At 40.0% G+C, this 22,895-nt stretch overlaps 1 protein-coding gene across 2 annotated transcripts in view; it reads left to right on the top strand.

The window, feature by feature from the left end:
* The window catches only part of MYO16 (myosin XVI), a 327,046-nt gene that overhangs the window by 299,886 nt on the left and 4,265 nt on the right, over window positions 1-22,895 (top strand). For both annotated transcript variants that reach the window (XM_054193468.1, XM_054193479.1), the window contains one exon: window positions 4,258-4,349. In XM_054193468.1, coding sequence (XP_054049443.1) covers window positions 4,258-4,349 — 92 coding nt within the window. The remainder of the gene's footprint in view (window positions 1-4,257; window positions 4,350-22,895) is intronic.

The following is a 22,895-nucleotide window of genomic DNA, read 5'->3' on the forward strand; positions in this document are numbered from 1 at the left end:
TTGTCCAAACACAAAAAGTAATCAAAAAGCCTGTAATAGCCTTTTACGTTACAATGCTGAAAGCTCTGATCCTAAATCACCTGAAACAGCAGATCCTCTGGTGGGAGACATTCAAACACTGCAGGTAAAAGTTTACTCAAATTTGGTGTAATTTCCAACTAGTACCTAATAGGGTACGGAGGAGTATTTAATCATGATTCTGCGATTCTGCGTTTAAGTGAAATGTTTAAATGTGACAACTGTAATAAGTGACTGAGGTGACCTAACCTTTGGGTAGTGAAAGGGAGAAATTCCCCAGATATCTGACAGTTCTTTACCTCCAGTGGAATGTGTTGTAGAGGTACTTTGTGTAACCCAAGTGAAAAATTAGAGTGGCTATTGTATAGATGAGACAGTCCTGTTGGACCGAAGGAGCATTGTGCTGCAGCGTGCCCAGGGGTCACACAGGTCCACACTTTGCCCTGTGCTGTTCATCCAGCTCCGTTGGCACGCTGCCGTCCCGCAAAGGAAGTCTCTCTAGCTATTCCTCTTCTCTTCAGTTGTAACTGAGGTCCACTGCTTGTGTATGGAGATCCATGTGAATGGACTTAATATATAGTTTATGCTGATCAGCATAAGAGTAACTGTTTAGAAACCTTTCTGTGTCACCAAAAGCCCTATGCATTAGTCAGGTAAGGGGATTAGTCTTGTCTAACTTCAGCTATCAAGAAGGTAGCCATTTTGTCTAAGCAGGTCACCTGTGGGCTACAGTCTGCTACACAGTCTCTTGAAACTTACCACCAGGTCTAAGCACAGCAGGCAACAAGTGGCAGAGTGGGAGAGGTGTCACAGCAGATAACCTGACAGAAAAGGGGCATGTCACCATGACACAGGTTACATGCCGTTGAGCGCAGAGCCTTACATCTTGCCTTTCCTCTTTCACTCTATAGCAGCCAATGTATCAAGCAGAGCTGATCAGTAGATCCAGCCTGTGTGTGAATGCAGAATCATGGAGGGAGGCAGAAGGTTTGGGGAATGATGTGTGGCCGCAGTTGCAAAGACCCAGAGACTGTGGTGTTGCTGCTGTTCTGCAAATATGGATGTCGGAGGCCAGGAGGTGCAGGATCTCCAGTGCAGGGGTAGCAGGACCTGTGAGACTGGAGGTTCTCTGGAACCCAGAACCTCTTCTAGATGTCCCAGTCGTTTAGATCTTGATATTTGAGATGCAGGCTGTTTATCTGAAGGATCCTAAAGGAGTATCTGAGAACAGGGCAGAAGTGGGAAATAGAAAGTATAGGAAGTATGGGATCATCCCTTGAAGCAACATAGAGTGGCATTACAGGGAGTAAGTGGGTAAAGGACTGGGTTTCTAGTTTGAATAGCCATATTACTTGGGACAAGGCCATATTCTTGATTATGTGAAAAAAATGGAATGCGTTTCTTTCATTTAACTTCTCTAGTTAGATATTATTGATCGAATCATATTTCTTGCTATCATTTTCACCATCACGTATAATTGCAGTATGTTAGCAAACATAATTTTGCCCCAAAAAATGCCAAATTAGACTTACTTTTGGTAACTTGAGGACAGTTGCAAGAAAGCCCAGTCCAGATGGTGTAATTTGTGCTCCAGCTTTAACCCCCTGATTAATTTATGTTCTTGTAGTTCTGCCCCTGCTAAACTGATGCTTCCAACCTTGTGCTGAATTGAGCAAGGTCTTATTCAGTGCACAGCTGTGGTATCCTAATATTTACTTAGGTGTACGTAAAGGAAAACTCTCAGAATATAATCAACTACTCCATTTATCTTTCCAAACTCCACCAAGCCTCTGCTTGCAATGTCTGTGATGACGTGCTGTTGCTGTACATGGAAACTTTCCTTGATAAGACCTCTTATCAAAGTGCTTTTCATAGAAATAAACAGAAAATCATTGATAACCTTATTCTTAGCTCAAGGCTGTCATGGATGGTAGATCCTAAAGTGTATGAATGTAGTGCAAAAACAGTATCTTTTTCAAAACATGCTGCTGGCCTAGCAAAGTATTTTCGTTCATTTATGGTGGTCTAGAATCATGAGAATATTTTACATTATATCTTTTATTTGAATTGAATGAATAACATCTACTTTAAAAAGGCATTTTTTATTAAAATGTGGATGATTTTGTATTACTTTGTTTGAGATGTATCCAAACTGAATCCATGTGAATAAATTATTAGTTCAGGAAATTATTTGAAAAAAAAGGATTTGTTTTGTGTTGTCAAAACTGGATTTTTGGAGGGAAATTTATTTCAAGCATTTAATTTGACCAAAAATATGCAATTTTTACTGAGGGAGAATTTTAAGTTGGACAACAGGGAATTTAATGTAGGTAAGAAAGGAATAGTGGTAACCTAGATATATTTTACAAGCCTAATATACTGGAGACCCTGAACATCAGACCTTGCCACAGTACATACCCAATATATCATGGACTGGCTTCAAAAACTGATAACTCCACCTCAAAACAACACATAGTTCAAATCGCCGAGAGAACAGGGTCAGACTGGCTCTCTGCACCAGGCAGAAAAGGACTGAAATGCTGGATTCTCACAAGATTTGACCTGGCTTCTGAGCCATAAGCAGGGGTTCCATCTTCTTCCCTGCCTGTGTGTCCCCAGAGGAAGTCCAGATGATTTGAAGCTGTAGAAAAAGATCCATATTTATGAATACTTTACACAAGCCTCATTCAGAACAAGTGGAAAAAAAAGGGCTGACCGTAGTTACAAAGCTGTGCAGATGCACCGTTATAAGGGGGAAACTAAAAGCAGAGTAGAGAGGCCAAAAAGGTATAAGGATCATTCTTTCTTTTTAAAATTCTTATTCTATTTCTCTCACAAAATCAAGTTATTTTATGGGATTATTCTTGCAATTTATATTTTCCTGAGTTAAATCATATATCAGTAACCATGTAAGAGTTAATACTTATTTATAAAAATTAAAAAATAGACCACCACCACCCCTTTTTAATACTGAAAATACAGAGTTGGAAGACAAGCATGTTTCACAGTGTCTTTCTGTGCCAGTTTCATGATGGAAGAAGAAACTGAACGTGAGCATGAAACAGAACTATGTCTAGTGCAATACCTAATCCCATAAGTAGTTTATGATTCATTGCATTTGAACTTTTAATTTTTTCCATAATGATTCTCTGTGTGTTGTGTATAGTACGCAAAGAGTGAGGTTTGTGTCATTTTTTTCTTATCTAAGAGTTACATACCTAGCCCCAGAATCACCTTACCTAGTTTTAGCCCCACAAAAGGTAGATGCCTCGTCTAATCAAATACTTTGCGTTAGCTGTTATCCATTTCTAGATAGTAAATCTCAACAATTCAACTTGCGTATCTCTTACCAGGATGAATCCTCTTCTCAGGGTGGCTAGCTATGTTCAGTTGACTAAAGAAGTAGTGATATGTTGTTTATGGATGCCAGAGTATGCCATTGCTATATGCAGCAATACCAAAATTGCTGAATACCAGACCTACCATGGTGCCTGTGATTCTAGTTTGTGAGGGCCTTAATAACGCCTATCGTGGACTCACTGTGTTTCCGCCTCTGCCTTTGCTTCCTCTCATCCCACCTTTCAGATCTTCTGTAGTGCTGTGTGAACGGTCTTCCCGCTCCGGCAGAAATGATGGGGAAGTGCTGGCAGTGAGCCTTGCTCTAGGATCACTGTGCAGAGGTGTTTGTTTCTCTTGACTACCAAGGGAGACTACCTGGCTCTTTTACACTGGATGACTGGTTTTTACACAGCTAAATTTCGGGCAGCTAATTCCCACATGGAGAATGCACAATAAGTACGAGAATTAAAAAACCCCCTCTGTACCGCGGAGATGAAGTTGTAAGTCCTGGACCTACTGTTGACTTTGAGAGCAGACCGCAGGCCTGTTTTCCATTCCCTTTGCATTGCTCCTGCGATGAAAAGGAGCCAGGGGGAGAAGAGCCAGGGATTTCCGCATTGCAGGAGGAATCCCTGGCCAGTGTATAGGTAATGTGTTATTTGTAGGCTCTTTCAGTACAATTGCTCCCTCTGTAAACCAGCATGCATACCTATAATGCTATTCATGCTTGATAAACAATAATTGTTCTGGTTTCGGTAAGCATGGAAAAAGTAAATATCCAGGCAAATGTGTGATTTTTCCATTCTTTTTTAGTAAAACATGCCAAGGTCTTTTGAATCTCGTGCTGAAATCAGCCAGTGCATAAATATCAGATTATAAATTAGTATTGTTCTGCTTTAGGTCTACCAGAGGAAAATGAATATTCAAGACTGTCGGCCAGCACTACGGCAGGCTCATCGATTCAAAGACATAGAGAGAGCCACACTAGTCAGGTAAATATTTCATTGATGGTCTACTAGAACCAGTAAAAGAAAAAAATCATAGTGCTGCATGTTGAAAGCTATCTTGATTAAAATTTGTGTGTCTGCATTGAAAAAATGTAGACTTCTTTTGCAGGTTTGTATTGAGCTAAGGAAACTAATGAATTTACTCTTAACTTTTTTTGCTGGGAGGATAATCATCCTGAAAGGTTCTCATAGTAGAGTTCAAAGTTTATGAAACTTACTGTTGCTGGTTGTGAGGATGCTATTTTCAGTCAAGAAATACGTCTCTTCACTCTGAGAGGACCAAGATGTTATCTCTTTCAAGATATTCATTCGTACCAGATTGCATGATAATGCACCTCATAGGAATAAAAGCATAACTATATCACCCTTTTGTATATAAAAGCAGTGAAGACTTTGAAAGCAGTCTTCATTGTTTTTATGCAAATATCAATAAGTAAAAATTAAAATCAAAATATCTATCAATTCAAGTATGAAGCTTGTACTTTGGTTCTTCTAAAATGCCTGTTTAGTTAATGTCACTAAAATCATAACACAGAATTAAGTTTGATATGCAAAGCGAACAAAAAGGAATAAAATTTGTCATAATATATTTTCTTCATTCTTTTCTTCAGCATTTTATATGTAACGTGAAACACATTACTTTCTACGTGGCCAATTCAGGCATGAAGGCATTCAAGAAATTTTATCTTTTTTCACTTAAATGGCATTAGCGTATTCTGCTGTTGTCTTTATGTCTTCAGTCCACTTTTCTGAAAGGGTAGTCTTGAGTCATTTCTTTATTTGAGATGACCGTAAGAATTTTACAGTAAAGCCAAATATTGTCCAAAGAGAAAATATGTTGGAGCTGAGAGGAATTTGCTCGACAGAAACCTCTCATTAACCAATGGTACAGTTTCCAAACTATTTTACCAGAAGGTAAGAGAAGTGCTTTATCACATTTAAAAGCTACTTGTTGTCTGCAGGCGACAGCTGAAATTTCATTACAACAAAATACAGGCCCTAACCAAGTGAATGAATGTTTGGCCCTTGACTCCAGCAGGAGTGGGATTCAACCTTCAACATCTATTCGGTCTTAATGTAAATTTGAAAACCAATAGGTTATAAATGAGTAAATATCTGAGCAGACTAGTACAAAAGTCTTCACTTTGTGTTTTTCTCCTCCATTGTCCAAAGCACAGACATAACAACAGTGCATAGTCTGAGTTGAAGAATTGTGCCAAGACAGCACTCAGCACTACACTAATCTCTTCAGATACGTAAGTGAGGCTGGCCAGAGCTGCCCTGGCACACATAGACACATACCCATCTTGCACACAATAACAAATCTTTGCCATCGCCCTACCTCTCAGACTCTCAAAATGTACTTTGCCCATATTGGGAAAAAATACTGAGAGGTCTGCTACCTCCAGATCAGTATACTGGATGAGGGTATGGGATTATCGCCCTCAGCACAGGAAAGACAAGAGCCTGTTGGAGCACGTCCAGAGGAGGGCCACAAAAGTGATTAGAGGGATGGAGCACCTCTCCTGTGAGGACAGACAACAGTTGGGGTTGTTCAGCCTCGAGAAGAGAAGGCTCCGGGGAGACCTTATTGAGGCTTTTCAGTACTTAACGGGGGCCTACAGGAAAGAGGGGGACAAACTTTTTATCAGGACCTGTAGCGATAGGACAAGGGGTATTGGTTCTTAACCAAAAGAGAGTAGATTTAGACTACATATAAGGAAGAAACTTTTTTACAATAAGGGGGGTAAAATACTGGAACAGGTTGCCCACAGAGGTGGTAGGTGCCTCATCTCTGGAAATATTCAAGGTAGGGTTGGACGGGGCTCTGAGCAACCTGATCTAGTTGAAGATATCCCTGCTCATTGCAGAGGGGTTGGAACAGATGATCTTTAAAGGCCCCTTCCACCCCAAACTATTCTATGACTCAATGATTCTGATTGATCCTATGATTCTATTATTATGAAGACAACTGCAGACAATGTTTGCAATTGTCTTTGTTACATTTTTCAATGATCAATCAACTACTTATTAGGCATGACAGTGGCCAAAGAGCCCTCTCTAGCGAATGAAAAATCCAAGGTCCAGACACTGCTCCAGTTATAAACCTCACACAGTGAGACACTTTTGTCCTGGAACACCTTACAATCCCTGTTGCTAAAATGCTTGCCTGAGATCAAGGAGGATCATGTTTAAATTAATACATCCTTACAGTACATGGGGAGTTAAATGAACTGCATATAGGGGAGCCGTTATCATCATCTTATCTTTGCAAATGGAAACAGTATGCTTATGTGAAATTAGTCTGCAACATTTAAATGCTCTATTTTAGAAGCAAGTCTTTAACCATTTACAACTGTGTATTTTTTATTTTTTCCCAAACGGCTTGACAAAAGCTGAACACAATTTCAATTCAGTACTTCGAAGTGTCACTTTTCAGTAAATAGATGTTTTGCCAAAGTGTTTCACAAATCTTTAAAATAGATTCCATGCCATGTACTCAGAATTACATACAGGGACAATCCTTAAATGCACGCTCAGTAAGAACTGTGACAAGTTTAGAGAAGAAACCTGCAGTTCTGTGATTTTTGATACAATTGCCTTAATGATTAAACATCTTCCAAAACGGTCTTGCCAAAAGAAAAAGAAAAAAATCTTCTTTCCACAAAAAGAAAAAAAAAACCTTAAAAAAACCTCTGTGCTCACAGGGCTGAGAATTCTTACTGCAAAAAGCATTCCTCACCATTTCCAAAGCATGACATATATTTGAAAATGATTGGTTTTAATTACAGTTGACATTTCTTAGCATGCTGCCGGTGACTCTAACAGCATACAACCCTATTGTAAAAGTCTTTGCCAGGCTTCACTGCAGTAACCTTATCACTTTAAAGTAATTCTTGCACAGACATATGAAATAGGACAGATTGTTTCACAGATCTGTGAAGGTACTGATTGACTAATTGCTTTAGAGAGAGAAACATAGTCTGGGTCCTTGGATTTCTTGGCAGACACTCTGTCATTTCAGCTAAAGGAAACTGGTTCATTAGCTTTCAGGGACTTCTAATATTTATGGGGGTTTTTAATATCTCCCTGCTAGCTCCTTACTGAAGCGACAGGAGTTAATTTCATTTTTGTCACAGGACCTCAAGGCTCATCTACATCCAACTAAAGTTTAGGCATTGTGGCTTACGGTACCATCATGTTGTCACATCAGGTGATAATTACCTGCATCACTGCCTGGTATTTCCTGCACACTGCAAACCTACACACTTCAGAGAGCAAATTCTTCAGCTCAGTATCTGTCGACATGCATCATAAAGATCAATCTTTTAACAAACACTTTTGGAAGCAATTACCAAGTATAAAATCCCATGCAGATGTGAACTCAGCAACTTAATTGATCGTCTCTAAAGTAAATTCTGCTGAAAACAAAACAAAACAAAAGTTCACTGTTGGCCATAAATGCTACTTTTCTAGGGCAATGGTTACTTAAAGGTCAATTTTTATCAGAATGAAAAAAAACAAAAAATGAAAACAATTGTTGAAATACAAAATATTTCTCATTTGAAAGTTACGGAATAAAATTCTACTTTCTTCTGCTAGAAAAAGGGAAAGAGTATTAAAAATAAAGTTTGGTTTTTGTCTCATCAGAAATGAAAGAACGTACATCAAAAGAAATGAAACTCTTGCTTGTAAAAACAACAAAATATGTTTTTTTAAACTAATACCTTTTCCTTCATATTGTTCTGTAGCTGTACAGTTGTAGATTTCCAAGTGATTATATCTATAGGTTGCAATTAAGTACCACCTAAAACCATAAAGATCCTAATATCTGATATAACACTGTAGCATCATCTTCATCCTCAAAGAAGAAGAAAACCGAATCATGAATTTGAGGGTCAAACCAGTTATCAAGAAGTTTCACGCGCTTTAGTTTGTTTGGATAGTAGATCTTTAAGAAACTATTTGTTAGCAAAGAGCCGCACATATTCTTTCCACTAAATGAGCACACCAGTTTCTTTGTATTTTCTGCTTTCCTTGTAAACCAAAGCATTCTAGTAAAGGAAATCTTCAAAAGGTAAACTAGAAATCTACAGTAAAATGGTACTGCAAGAAACAATATCCTGATTTACCCTTACAAGAAAAGCTACTTTGCTCTTATGGACTAAGCCCACAAACATCAGCTACAAGGACTGCATCTAACTCAGCTTCTACATGAAACCTTTTGGTAGCTGTGCTGTGCCTCTTGCTCCCTGAACAGCAGAAAACTACGAAACTTCCTTTTTCAAACTTGATTTTAAATTGCTGATTTAAAATTATTTAAATGCGTATTGTTTCAAATTACTTCAGTGATTTCTTTAAACAGTTTGGGAATTCCAAATGTGCCTGGATCTGTAGTCTGGAATTTTTAGCCCGTTTCCTTCCAGAGGCAAAGAAACCACCAAAATGGAAGAGGTGTTTCTTCTGGCCTTTTGTGCCATAATCTTGCCTAGATAGAAAATTTTGTTATGACTAAGAGTCATTTCTATTCAATCCCACTCCAGGAAGTGATCCCAAAGCATACTGGTGACTCCACAAATGTTGAAATTGCTTAGCAGGGTCTAAAACCCAAACCCTCCTCTAACATAAAAAAGCTTTATAAAATATTACCTCTGTGCTCTTTTTCTTTTACACGAGGCATTTCTCAGTTCCTTAGCCAGTCCAATGGGCTCTCTTCTCCAGACTGTATTTATTGCTTCCTCTGTTCTTGATAGCTCCTCTGAGTGTGTATGTTTAAAAGATAGAGCATAAAGACTGCTGAAATACATACGTTCTTTGGAATGTCAGCAACAGCAGCAAGATGAAATAGAGTCAAGAAAAGCAAGACTCTGTCCTTGCCACCTCACGCAAAAGCTAAATGGTCCTGTCGTCTTCTTTTTCACAAATCCAGGACTGTATTTATTTTTTTGTTCTTTTGGGTAAAAATATTTTAAAGTTGTTATTAACATTCACTACAAAGTGGGATGTGGTGTGAGAAAGATAGAGTGGAATGAAGAAAAGCAGGCCAGCGAAAAGACTCCTTGTTTCTTATGTGGGCAGCAAGAAGCAGCATGGTCTGTCTGTAACGGGATGAGATGGACAACCTGGAGCTAATGAACAGATGGGAAGTGAGGGGCAGATTAAAGACTAGAGTGATAATAAGCTTGTGTGTGGGGCGGGAGTGGGGAGTAAAACAGGCACCAGATAAAGGATGATTCAGAGAAGTAAGGTTGGAGGAAGACTAAAATGACTGAGAGAGAGGGTAAATAATAAAATTAGAAAGAGGAAAGAAGGAAGAGACAGGCAGAAGGAAAAAAAAACCAACACAACAAATCACAGAGAAGTGAGAAAAATAACTAAAAGGAAGATAAGAAAAACAGGAGAGAAAGAACCAAGGACAAAGGACAGGGTGGTCGAGTAAAAAGAGAGATGGACTAAGTAAAAAAGTAGAAACTCTATGTGATGTTCCAGATATTATATGAATTTTCATACACATATCAATGTGATCTTTTATGTTCCATAAAATAAATATAATTGTAATAATCCACCCACATTTATAGGGTTGCTTTCTGTGCAAGTTAGTTCACAACCATAGTCTTCCGAAGATTCAGCCATCTGAGAAGAAAGGTAGACAATTTCCCATTAAAAGGTACAAAGCCTCTTTGTGCAGTTTAGCTTTCTCATGGCTGAACGTTGGCTTATTTGTAATCAGATGATGTCATATGCCTTCAGCATCCTATGGAAATACTCACAGAACAAGATAAAAAATAAGCAAGCAGCTTGCCATCCTAGTAGATTAAGTAATATCAAACATACAATACACCCTGGTGTAAGATTTTGGTTACCCACTTGTTGTGGCTTAACCCAGCAGGCAGCTAAACACCACACAGCGATTCGCTCACTCCCCCCGCAGTGGGATGGGGGAGAGAATCAGAAAAAAGGTAAAACTCATGGGTTGCGATAAAGTTTAAAAGGACATAAAAAGAAGGGTAAGTAATAGCAATGATAAAAGAATATACAAAACAAGTGATGCACAATCCAATTGCTCACCACCCGCTGATTGATACCCAGCCCATCTCCGAGCAGCAGCTGCCACCCGCCAGCCAACTCCTTCCAGTTTTATTGTTCAGCATGACGTCATGTGAAGCTATGTAGGGAAAAAATCAGGAGGGCCAAAGCCCAGCTAGAACTAAACCTGGCTTCTGTTGTCAAGGACAACAAAAAAAGTTTCTATAAATATATTAGGAATAAGAAGAGGACTAAGGATTATCTCTGTCCTCTAATAGATGGGGCCGGCAACATAGTGACCAAGGATGAGGAAAAGGCTGAGGTACTTAATGAAGTCTTCGCCTCAGTCTTCAGCAGTAGGACCAGTTGTTCCCTGAGTACCCAGACCCCTGAGCTAGAAGACAGGGATGGGGAGCAGAATGAAGCCCCTGTAATCCAAAGGGAAATGGTGAGGGACCTGCTTCAGCACCTGGAGGTGCACAAATCTATGGGGCCGGATGGGATCCACCCAAGGGTACTGAAAGAGCTGGCGGAAGTGCTCGCCAGGCCACTTTGCATCATTTATGAGCAGTCCTGGACAACCGGGGAGGTCCCAGCTGACTGGAGGTTAGCAAATGTGACACCCATCCACAAGAAGGGCCGGAAGGAGGATCCGGGGAACTACAGGCCAGTCAGTCTGACCTCGGTGCCTGGGAAGGTCATGGAACAGATCCTCCTCAGTGCCATTACATGGCACATGCAGGAGAACAGGGTGATCAGGCCCAGTCAGCATGGGTTTGTGAAGGGCAGGTCATGCCTATCAAACCTAATATCCTTCTATGATAAGGTGACCCACTTAGTGGATGAGGGAAAAGCTGTGGATTTTATCTACTTGGATTTTTGCAAAGCTTTTGACACTGTTTCCCACAGCATTCTCCTGGAGAAACTGGCTGCTCATGGCCTGGACAGGTGTACTCTTCGCTGGGTAAAAAACTGGCTGGACGGCAGTGCCCAGAGAGTGGTGGTAAATGGAGGTAAATCCAGTTGGTGTCCGGTCACAAGTGGTGTCCCCAAGGGCTCGGTGCTGGGGCCGGTTCCCTTTAATATCTTTATCAATGATCTGGATGAAGGGATCGAATGCACCCTCAGTAAGTTCACAGATGACACTAAGCTGGGCGGGTGTGTTGATCTGCTTGAGGGTAGGTTGGCTCTGCAGAGGGATCTGGACAGGCTGGACCGATGGGCTGAGACCAATGGTATGAGGTTCAACAAGGCCAAGTGCCGGGTCCTGCACTTGGGTCACAACAACCCCATGCAGCGCTACAGGATTGGGGCAGAGTGGCTCGAAAGCAGCCTGGCAGAAAAGGACCTGGGGGTGTTGGTGGACAGCTGGCTGAATATGAGCCAGCAGTGTGCCCAGGTGGCCAAGAAGGCCAACAGCATCCTAGCCTGTATCAGGAATAGTGTGGTGAGCCGGAGTAGGGAAGTGATCATCCCCCTGTACTCGGCACTGGTGAGGCCCCACCTCGAGTACGGCGTTCAGTTTTGGGCCCCTCACTACAAGAGGGACATTGAGGTGTTGGAGCGTGTCCAGAGAAGGGCTACAAAGCTGGTGAGGGGTCTGGAGGACAAACCTTATGAAGAATGACTGAGGGAGCTGGGGTTGTTTAGCTTGGAGAAGAGGAGGCTGAGGGGAGACCTTATCACCCTCTACAACTACCTGAAAGGAGGTTGTAGAGAGATGGGGGCTGACCTCTTCTCCCTGGTGACAAGTGATAGGACAAGAGGAAACGGGTTCAAGTTACGTCAGGGGAGGTTTAGATTGGATATTAGGAAACATTTTTTCACTGAAAGGGTTATTAAACATTGGAATAGGCTGCCCAGGGAGGTGGTGGATTCACCATCCCTGGAGGTGTTTAAAAAAAGGGTAGATGGGGCACTTAGGGACATGGTTTAGAAGTGGCTTTTGTCAGGGTAGGTTAAAGGTTGGACTCGATGATCTTAAAGGTCCCTTCCAACCTCAGCAATTCTATGATTCTATGATTCTATGATTCTATATGGCATGGAACATCCCTTTGGCCAGTTTGGACAGCTGTCCTGGCTGTGTCCCCTCCCAGCTTCTTGTGCACCCCCAGCCTCCTCACTGGCAGGGCAGTGTGAGAAACTGAAAAGTCCTTGACTTAGTGTAAGCACTGCTCTGCCACAACTAAAATATCAGTGTATTATCAACATCATTCTCATCTGAAATCCAAAACACAGCACTATACCAGCTACCAGGAAGAAAATTAACTCCATCCCAGCTGAAACCAGGACAATATCCACCCCTTAGTCTATACCATCTACATCATGCCAAGGTCCCACACTTTCCAATACACCCTAATCAATCACCACCGCCTTTCGTGTCTTTTGATATATACATACATGTATCATTGCCTTAGTCTACGGGCCAGCCCTTTAAAATGTCTGTTGAGTTCGTTTAGTGCATGACTTTGGGCTTCATCTGTCATAACAGTCCTTCAGGGCAGGAGAGATGGTGTGTGGTGTTTGATTGTTGCATGCTGAAGCCAGTTCTGGTTCCATCACCACTGCGCTTGTCCAGTTCTATCATCGCTGCATATTGCTTGGTTTCATTAGAATTCATTCCTCGTTAATCTGGGCATTTGTTACTGTAATACCATTGATATGGTATACAGCAACCACAGAGGTGATCACATAGATTATTATGTAGAGAGTAACATCATACAATACAAATCATCGGCTGTTCTCACCCAAAATCAAATTCCCTTGAGGTACACATTGGACTTCCCCATCCTTCCACATCACCCATCAAGTGCACCCAGATCTCTGAGCAAAAGCAATCCTGTGGATGGGTTTGCCTTTGCCTGAGGCAGGAATAATCCTGCCTGTCTTCCCCAGCATATTTTTATGTGCACTACAGGGGCTTTATCCCCTTCTACAGTACACCCTGGCGTAAGGTTTTAGTTACCCACTTTTGAAACATGTTTTCATCTGTCACGTGTTCAAAGAAGCAAGATAAAAAATGATGGTTGTTTTTTCACATATTGTTATATTAAAAGATCTGCAGTCTTATCTTTTCTATTTTGTTTAAACCCCATAGTGCAGGTTGGCAGATTGCAGTAATATAGGAGCCAACATCTGACAATGAAAAATTGGAAATGTCTTTTCATATTCGTGAAGAATGTATTTATTGTTTCATTATAGCTTAAGCCATAGCTCTTATTTCATGAAATCTCATTGCTTTCAGCAGTCTCTTCCCTCAGAAAGAGCTGCATATTCATTATAGTTTCAAGGGCCTTCTTTGTTCCTACTTGATTTAATATTTGTTGCCAATCGCTTCTTTTGTTGACTGTTCAAAAGTTAAAAAAATTGAATAGTCAAGAGTGCAATGTGTTGCTACCCCCCGCCCATTGTCACAGCTCTAAACACTGGGCTCTTAACATTCGTTATTAATGTCTGTCGTGTTTGCCTATTAGCTGGAAGTAATCTTTGATCATCTTTGAAGCAAAACGTGGCAATCAAGCAAGTGCGGTGTAATAAAAAAAATCACTAATGCCTTTGTAAACACATAACATCCAAGAGAGGGCATAGAATGTTACATATTTAAAATTGATCTGAATCAGTGTATCCCCCTGAATTGTGTTTTGTTTATTGTTTTGATGGTAATGTCAAAGAATTCTCTTTGTAATGTCACATACAGACAAAAATCAGGTTTTATAACACGGTGCGGCTTTATTTTTAGAAGATTTACAGTCAAACCCATGTGCCTTAAAGATTAAATGGTATGACGTAATATATAGTATAAATTCATCAGTAGGTACAATATCTTGTGTTTCTGTATCAAGGGCTTTTGGAAGGCTGATGGCCCTCTCCTCAGCAAGTATGTGCTACGTCTGACTGCTGCGACCTCCAAAAGAGAAAGCGCAGATTCTCCTCTTTGAACCAGTAGATGCCACAGTCATCCCCCTACTCATTTGAGGCCCCTTTTCTGTCTCCACTGCTTCATCCTCGTTGCATTTTCCCCAGGTATAAGGCTGTGATTGTTGAGGAGAAGGGAACAAAACCTCCTGAGCATCCCTGTGCCATCGCTAAGCTCAGGTTTGGCTGAAGTGTGTCGTTATTCCTCTTGGGCTGCCACACTGGCCAATGGGTCACCTTAAAAGGCTGCTTCAAATGCGAGTTCAATGGGACTGTGGTCCACTACCCCACTGCCAGCACCTGTGAAGAGTGACTTCACGTCTGACCCAGCCGTAAGTGCCTGGTGTGAGAGAGAATAAATTGGTCCTTCTGCCCTTCATTCTCTTGCTGTCACATGCTGCCGCATACATGTAGATCAGCCGAGATTTAGACTGCTAACAGACCATAAATGAAGTGGTGTTTGCCTCTGATGTTGTTTGACCATAAGGACAGTGTTTCTATACAAGAAAGGATGATACACAACGTTAGTAAATATAAGTCGATGATTGTTTTTGTAATTGCTTCGAAAGCATTGTGGCAAACCGAACGAGTAAAATATCTCTATTAATACCACAAAGCAGCAGTGATCAAATGAATAGGCAACATCATTCAGTTTTTCAGATGTTTTTTGTTAGATTATGTACAAAGTGGTGTCAACATTGTTAGGTCAGGTGGTCTGAAGACGTCTACGATAAATGACTTGTTTTCAGAATGCATAGAATCACAGAATCTTCATGGTTGGAAAGGACCTTTGAGATCATCGAGTCCAACCAAACAACCTACAATCTCTGCCACTAGAGCATGTCCTGAAGAGCCACATCTAGACGTTTCTTAAACACCTCTAGGGATGGTGACTCAACCACCTCCCTGAGCAGGCTGTTCCAGTGCCTGACCACTCTTTCAGTAAAGTAATTCTTCCTAATATCTAATCCAAACCTCCCCTGCCGCAGCTTCAGACCATTTCCTCTGGTCCTGTCATTATTTACTTGGGAGAAGAGGCCAACACCCGCCTCTCTCCAGCCTCCTTTCAGGTAGTTGTAGAGGGCAATGAGGTCTCCCCTCAGCCTCCTCTTCTCCAAGCTAAACATGCCCAGCTCCCTCTCCATCTTCATCTTGAGAAAGGCACAGTTGCTGTCCTGAACAATCTTTTTCTCAAGTGTCAGATATGAATTAGAAGGATGCTCTGAAAATTTTAAAGAGCATTGTGTAGTCAGTCTATCTGGAAAGAGAAATACTATCTTAGAGGAAAAAACAGTATATTTCAATATTCATTGGTATTTTAGTCACTCTGGGAAGGTGTCATTTTGTAATTGATACCAGAAATCTAGAGCTGAAAGACACTCAGCTAAAATAAATAATAATAAATAAATAAGTGAAACCCACAAGATCCAAATAAGTAAATAAAATACACCCCTGGTTTGAATGTATAGGCTTGTTCTAGTACTTTCTGCCACATTACACATTACAGCTCTACTCAGGATTTGTGTACTGATTTTATTTTGCAAATATATAATATCTTTGTTTGATGGCTGAAACATCTCCAAGCTGTATGGAAGATGATTGACCTAATGAATTGAGAATATTATGGTCCTAGGCATGTTATTGCTACCCTGAGGGAAAGGTACAAAATCACAGAAGACCAAGCCCTGCTTTTGCAACTAAAATGTATTCCTGCAAAAAATAAAATAAAAAAAATCATCCAAAACCAACGCACAACCCCCCCCCAAAAAAAAACCAAACCCAAAACCAACAAACCCACAGAAAAACAAAAAGAGTATGAGAGCAAATCAGGCAACTTACACCAGAAATACAATAGCTGTCAGATGAAGAATATAAAAATCTTCTGTCTGAGGCACACCGAAGGTGTGTGTAGCCCAGGAGTCTCTTTCTGACGAAAAGGAGAAGTGGCTGCTGCCAAGAGAAAACAGAGAGTCGCAGGGTGCCTCTTTTGCCGGTGTGATCTCTCAGGTTCCAGTCGTCTGGAGGCAGAGTTCATTTTGTAGCTAGAAATCCTTAGTGGACTCTTCTTTCATGAATTTTTCTGGAAAATTCTTTCAGAAAGCCAAACCAAGGCAAACAATGTGATTAATTATTTTTTTTTTAGGATGAAGCTTGTGAGTTTTGCAAACGCCATGTGATAGCAGAGGGCTGGACTGGGCAATCAAAGATGCCTGTGCCTGCGTGGTCTCTGACACCAGAATATCCTTCTTCCAGCATCACCCCACGTCTGGTGTTTGGAAGAAAATTAAATCTGTCCCTCAGAAAATCCAGATAGCTGAAAAATGCTTGCCAGAAGAGAAAACATTTCTTCCTGACTCTTGTGGTGATCTGATTTTGTTCAGAAATGTAGTCCCTTTTTAGTTTCATTTTAAACACAAAGTTACTTTTAAATTTACCCCCAATTTTTAAATATCAGCAAAGTTATAATTTCCTTTGGTATGTCATCTATACCACACCTGTCCAAAAGGTAGTTTATTCTTTTGATGTAATAAGAAATTTTAACTGAGAGAGAAAAAATATTTTCTTGTTTAGAACAAAGCAAATGCAAAATATATATATATATATCAGTTATAGATCTCATGTCTAACTCTGTTTAAGCTGGCATACCTCCTCCAGAGCAATTCCAGATTTGCACCAGACAGAGCACCTGTCGTCTTTGCCATTTTCTCCTCTCCAACAAAACCATTTGCCATCCATTTGGAGAGTTTTATTTTTGGAGACTGTAAGGTTGCTCCAACACAAAGAAAAATCATGAGCAGTTTAAAAGTATGATTAACTAAAATCACTTTATTGTTGCATATCACATACCAAGTTATTACATCCCATTATGCATGTCCCAGCATTCACAAGACAATCACATGAATCAGCTTGGATCCCAGTGGTACGCTTGTATTTGAAGATTTTTTAATTGGAATTTAGAAACATGTAAACTCATTTATCATAGCTGCTCTCTACTCCCTGCTGGGGTCTTACGTGGCCAATGCAGGTTTCCCAATCAAACACGAATTTACATATTGATTTGATTTATGTTGAATGCTTGCCTAGGCTTCTTAACACACCCTTGGTTTACTCTGTGCTTTCCTCTTGTAGCTTAAAATGAGTATCGTGGTGGTAAATAACATGTAGGCTGACAGGTGCTTTTTTTTGTTGGTTCAAGAATTGGTGGAAAAGCAATCGTTTCCTGATTTATGCTTTTTTGTAACACAGAAAAAAACAAACATATCTGTTTGAACCTGAAGGGTTAGGATTTTTCGAGAGGTTGCAGTGTGCCTGTGCTGTAGTTTGGAAAAAAGATGTGACAAGCGTGTCTGGAAGCAGTCAGTGTAGGGGCTTATCAGATGCAAAAAGAAAACAAAGAAAGATGAAACCATTAAAATGAGTTAGAAAAATTTTTATGAGAGATGCATGCCTGTCGCAGGTTAAATAAAAATGTGTTTGTCTTGCTAATAATCACATACAGTAAGAACTATTTCCAGAAGTACTGAATGACATTGCGTCTTTAATTTTGAAATGAGAGGTGAGAACATCCTGATCACTTCTGTCTTTAAAACTGATGATGGGCAGGGGGTTTGTGAGCTGCTTTTGAGGGCTCTAATAAAGATAACTGCGAGTCACCTATAGGCTGAAATTTGTTCTGCCTACATTTTTGAGCAGTCTACAAACTGGAAAAGATTAAAAACATGGGTTTTCTCTAGGCAGTTCCATTTCTAAGATAATTATGATAATTTATTATCAACATTTTACATTTATTGCATAATTCACTTTATCCTGATCAAATTTTAGAAAGGTAGAATCATTGCTGTTCTAGACTCAATCTCCCCATGGATTCCATGATGGGACCTCAATTTTACTAACAATTTAAAACACTAATGGAAGAGAAACATAATAATGCTGTAATAATTAATTGTGAGCATCTACTGACAGTTACTTTAAAGCACCAACATTGACAAATCTATTAAAGAATATAATTGGCAGTATGTCTCTGAAGGGAAAATACGGACCAGCTACCTCATGCAAGTGTCTCAGGAGCACAAGTTTATACGTTATACATGTCCTTAAATTGTGTTGTGATTTAAAAATCTGTTTTCTGATGTGCTCTTATGTCTATATTCAGGAATTTTACTAAAAATTACAGTAGCTATAATAAAACATGCAGAGCTACATTTTACGCAAAGAAAATTATCTGTATGTTTCAACATCCAAGAATGTAACTAAATACTTCTTTTCATTTTCTGGTGAATAGTTGTAAAAAAAAAAAAACAATGCAATCACAAAGGACCAAAAAAAATGACTAGAGTACAGTACGCAAATTTTTGAAAAAGCGAACCCTACGTTTAGTCAGGGAGAGAGCAAAATGAGGCGAAATTTTCAAAAGAAGCTACTAATGCAAATTAATAAATCTCTGTTTGGCAGACAGTTTAATGAGTCCTTTAGCCATAGCTTGATGATTAAGACTGTGTTGCATTTGACACACAAATAGACAGTATAAGCTCTTTGTTACTTCTGAATGTTACAAAATATCCTCTGTAAAGTAATAGCATTTGATGTTTTAATGCAGAATGAATTTCCTGAGATTCTAGAACCAAATCTCTAAATAACTCAAAGTTAATTTTAAATGGACCTGTTAATCTTTTTATCTGGCATACCTTTTGTCACAAATGATTTAAAAATGTGAAACCTTCGACTTTCCATACTTAAAACCTCACCGCATTTTTTAACTAGCCTAAGAACTAAGACTATAATTAAAATAATTTATTGACTTATAGCAACTCATCTTGGTTCTAAGACAAAGTTGAAATCCAGTATGTCTGCTTTAGGCTGTAAAGTGAAATTCAGGCACTATTTGGAATCCTAAATCCAGAAGGCAATTCAGAGGCTCATTCTCCAATGACTATGCAACACTTAAATGGGTACCACTCAGTAGGCAAAATCATGCTCTAAGATTTTCATGATTGCCAGCTCTGTCTCCACTCTCTCTTGTGCCCTGAAACCACAAGGGACTCACTCTGAAGGACTTGCTTTGCTGTACTTATCACACATGGACAGCAACAAAGCACAGGAGCCAAAGTCCTTCTTCCTTGCACTCGGAATCCACCTCTTGTAGTCACAGTGTCGTCTCAGCATATGGACATTCAGTCTCTTCCTTAACCTGAGAGAAGTCAAATCCACATCTTCTGATTTCCCTATGTGCTCTAACCGCTAAATAATGGTGAAAGTCCTTCCGTGTATGCCCGGATGGAACCATTGATGCTTTGTCAGCAGCCAAAGTCCCCAGTGCCAGGAGGAGAGCATTTGCTTCTGCAGTCTGATAGCTTGGGCTGTAAGGTGGAAAGAACAAATTCTGGGATCTCTCTGGGATCCCTGGGCTGCTCATTACAAATTTATTTTGTTCGTCTTGCCGTATTTTACAGTGGAAAATGTGGATCTTTTTTAACTGCTTCAGTCCATTGCAGTTTCCAATAAATAGCTTTGGTAACTCCACACGGTCTTCTCTTGTGCATCACTGTTTTTGACATGTCAGCTTTTCATGTTTGCTCAGTAAGGACTCTGGATACCAAACACGGGAATGGTGTTTCCCCAGATGGCAGAGCTCTTAAATGCCAAGTATTCAAATACTAAATGTTTTTTGGGGGTCTAGCCCAAATGCTATGGTGCCCATGTCTGGTTTACCATTGACTTGGAGCAAGAAAATCCTGGTCTGCAGTTGGTACCATCTCTGCCCCTTAACGCTTGAAGTTGTTTGTTCAGTGTTCATTGAAAAGATCAGTAGTCTTAAAGCAATTACTTCCTACACACCTCATCCACCCTTCACAAAATACCTCTTCGGGACATAGAATAATAATGAAGAAACATAGCTTGCTGTTTTGCATTGAGCCTCATGCAAAATTATTCAGCAAATCTTTTCTATAATGAATATGTATAATAAATCTTTAGCTTGTCACAGGTCTAATCATGCATGGAAAAGAGAAAAGTTATCAAGTTATTTAAATAGATCTAATTAAATTAATTGATTCGTTTAAAGCTCTTCCATTTCCTGTGCATTTTCCCCCATTTTATTTCCACTGTATTTCCATTGTATGTCCTTCATCCAGATTGAAATATAAACTTTTTCCAGCTTACTTACCGGACCAATCTCATAATGAATAAAGATTTGAGATATTTTTCCATCCTTGTTTAAAAAATACAATAAAAGATGTACACTCATTTGTGGACTGGACCAACATTTGTCCACTATACACTGGAAAATGAGGTCTATTGTGAAACTGCTGACCCAACATTAATTTACAGCTTACATAAGCAGGGTCTGGATAATAAAGCCTCTTCAGTGTTTATAAGCTATAAATAGGATGCATTTGTCAATTGCCTTGCCCAGGCAAATTGTACTCGCTTTTCACCCTGCACCTGTGTGCCTTTATGTTTCTTAGAATAGCAGTGGCGCTGCCTCTGTTCAAATACTTTGTCCATTTTCCAAAACCGAAGATTCCTCCGTACTTCCTTAGAGTCAAACTTTGGTCACCTGAGCGCATCCAATAATACAAAGCTTCAAAATATCTGTTTTCTTACAAGAATACTTACCTACCAGTGTTCAGGCACGTCCTTGTTTATTTATCTCTGAAACTCTTTCATACGAAACTCTTGCAATGACAGTCTAACACAGCTTGCTTTTGTATGTTCCAGCACCTCTCTGAGAAGCATGCCAAATAGGGGTTCATGAAATGCCTAAAATTTAGATGCAAATAAAGTGTCTAAATAAGGAAGACCGGATTCCAATCTACCTGGTTTCTAAACTGGGTTATGCCCATAACTAAAAATCTATAGAAATTGGCCACAGTAAGCTGCAGTGCCTGCCAAACTGCACGTCTGTTCCATAGGATAAAGCTACCCCACCTGTCTTTCTTGATAAATTGTTTCCAATTACAAACTTTTCATTTGTCTTCTAATCTTTCCTACCCACAATGGAAAAAAAAAAAAAAGAAAAAAGAAAAAAAAAGGTAATGCGTACACAAGAAGTCGCTGATATCCCTCTACGCTTCTAAGAATATCTGTGGAACATTTAATTTTCCTTTGAGTTGCTGGGATGCCCTGTTGCATATTGTGTAAACATAAAAGCAAAGAGGGTTTTGATTTCGTAGTGGTATGCAATTAGGATGGCACCAAAATATACTTTAATGAAGTCTTTCAAACACTTTCCATTTTTCTTCTTTTTTTCTTAAAAATGCATAATTTACAACTCTACTTGAAATTATAATACCTTTTTATTAAGACATTATATAGGATAATGTATTTCTCCTTGACGTATCAACCAAGCAGAAATGAAGCAGGTTACCCATCAGTCTTCAGGCATCTCCACTGTGAGGGCTCATTCCCTCTCGGACAGCAGGAGTGAAAGGTCTGACTTGCACAGGACGCATTTGAAGCAGCAGTGTTAAAGCCCGTGTAAGCCTCTGTACCCAGGTACCTCCTATTCCATGAGGGAACAGCAGGAGCCACAGGCAGTAGCAAAGTCTTCTACCCCGGGAACCTGATTGCCCATCAGTGACAAAACTGCTTTTCATGTCACTCAGACCTCCTTGCAACTGGAACTGACCACGTGAATAGCGTCTCATGTAAGGGCACTCAACATCAATTCTTTTATCATGGTAACTAACACGCAGCCACCTCTCATCATGACAAGGAGTATAAATGCAACCTTGACAAGAATAGCCATACTTCTCACGTGAGCCCATTGTGTGTGATGAAGTGTGGGCATTTCAGTCGTGTCATAGGTGCCTCTTATAGGTACCCCCGTGGGGTCCTTAAGAAGGAAGGTAGCAGGGTAAGGGCCATGGGCCATTAGCTATTATGGTGGGTTTGGTTCGTATTCCCTAGATAAGCCCCTTCCGCTCCAGAATACCCCCAAGCAAATGGCTCTCAGCACCTGCTCTAGGTGCTGCTGTACAGCATCGGTGCTAAGTAGGTCTTGAAGGATGGTGAGATGGACTTTATAGCTCCGTGGACTTGTGCTGTCATGAGACCTTCAAACTGACTTAAACAAAATAAATAATCATTGGAACAGAAAAGTCAAATGGCAGGGAACGGTTTCTTCTGGGTGGATTATAAATCTAGTACAGAACTCCGGCTACTTCAAAATGAATTTAGAAATAGTTTCAAGCCAACTGAAAGTACGTTTTAAGTGGTTAATGTATTCTCTGGAGGAAGACAAGGGCCAGCCCCTGGTTCTAAGGATAACACCTATCTGTGACAAGTTGCATTACTAATGCTATGCAGCAAAACAGGTTATAGTTTCTTCGTTATGGCTATTCAGGTATTTACATTTAGGGGCAAAACCTTGCTACTCCTGCAGCTGTTACTTGCTCTGTGTAAAGGAGTATTTTGTGAGTATAACAGTATTATATGACAACAGTTTTAAGATCAAGTTGTTAGAAATATGGACTATGCATCACTGTAGGCAGTCTGTTTTGTGAGGGGGAGTGGGGAGTCTAAGAGCGTAGAACTTGAGGGCTTACCCACATGCACCTATTTATTTCTTTAATTGTAAATATTCGAGTG

Source organism: Rissa tridactyla, chromosome 1 (genome assembly GCF_028500815.1).
Source record: "Rissa tridactyla isolate bRisTri1 chromosome 1, bRisTri1.patW.cur.20221130, whole genome shotgun sequence".
NCBI classification, from domain to species: Eukaryota; Metazoa; Chordata; class Aves; order Charadriiformes; family Laridae; genus Rissa; species Rissa tridactyla.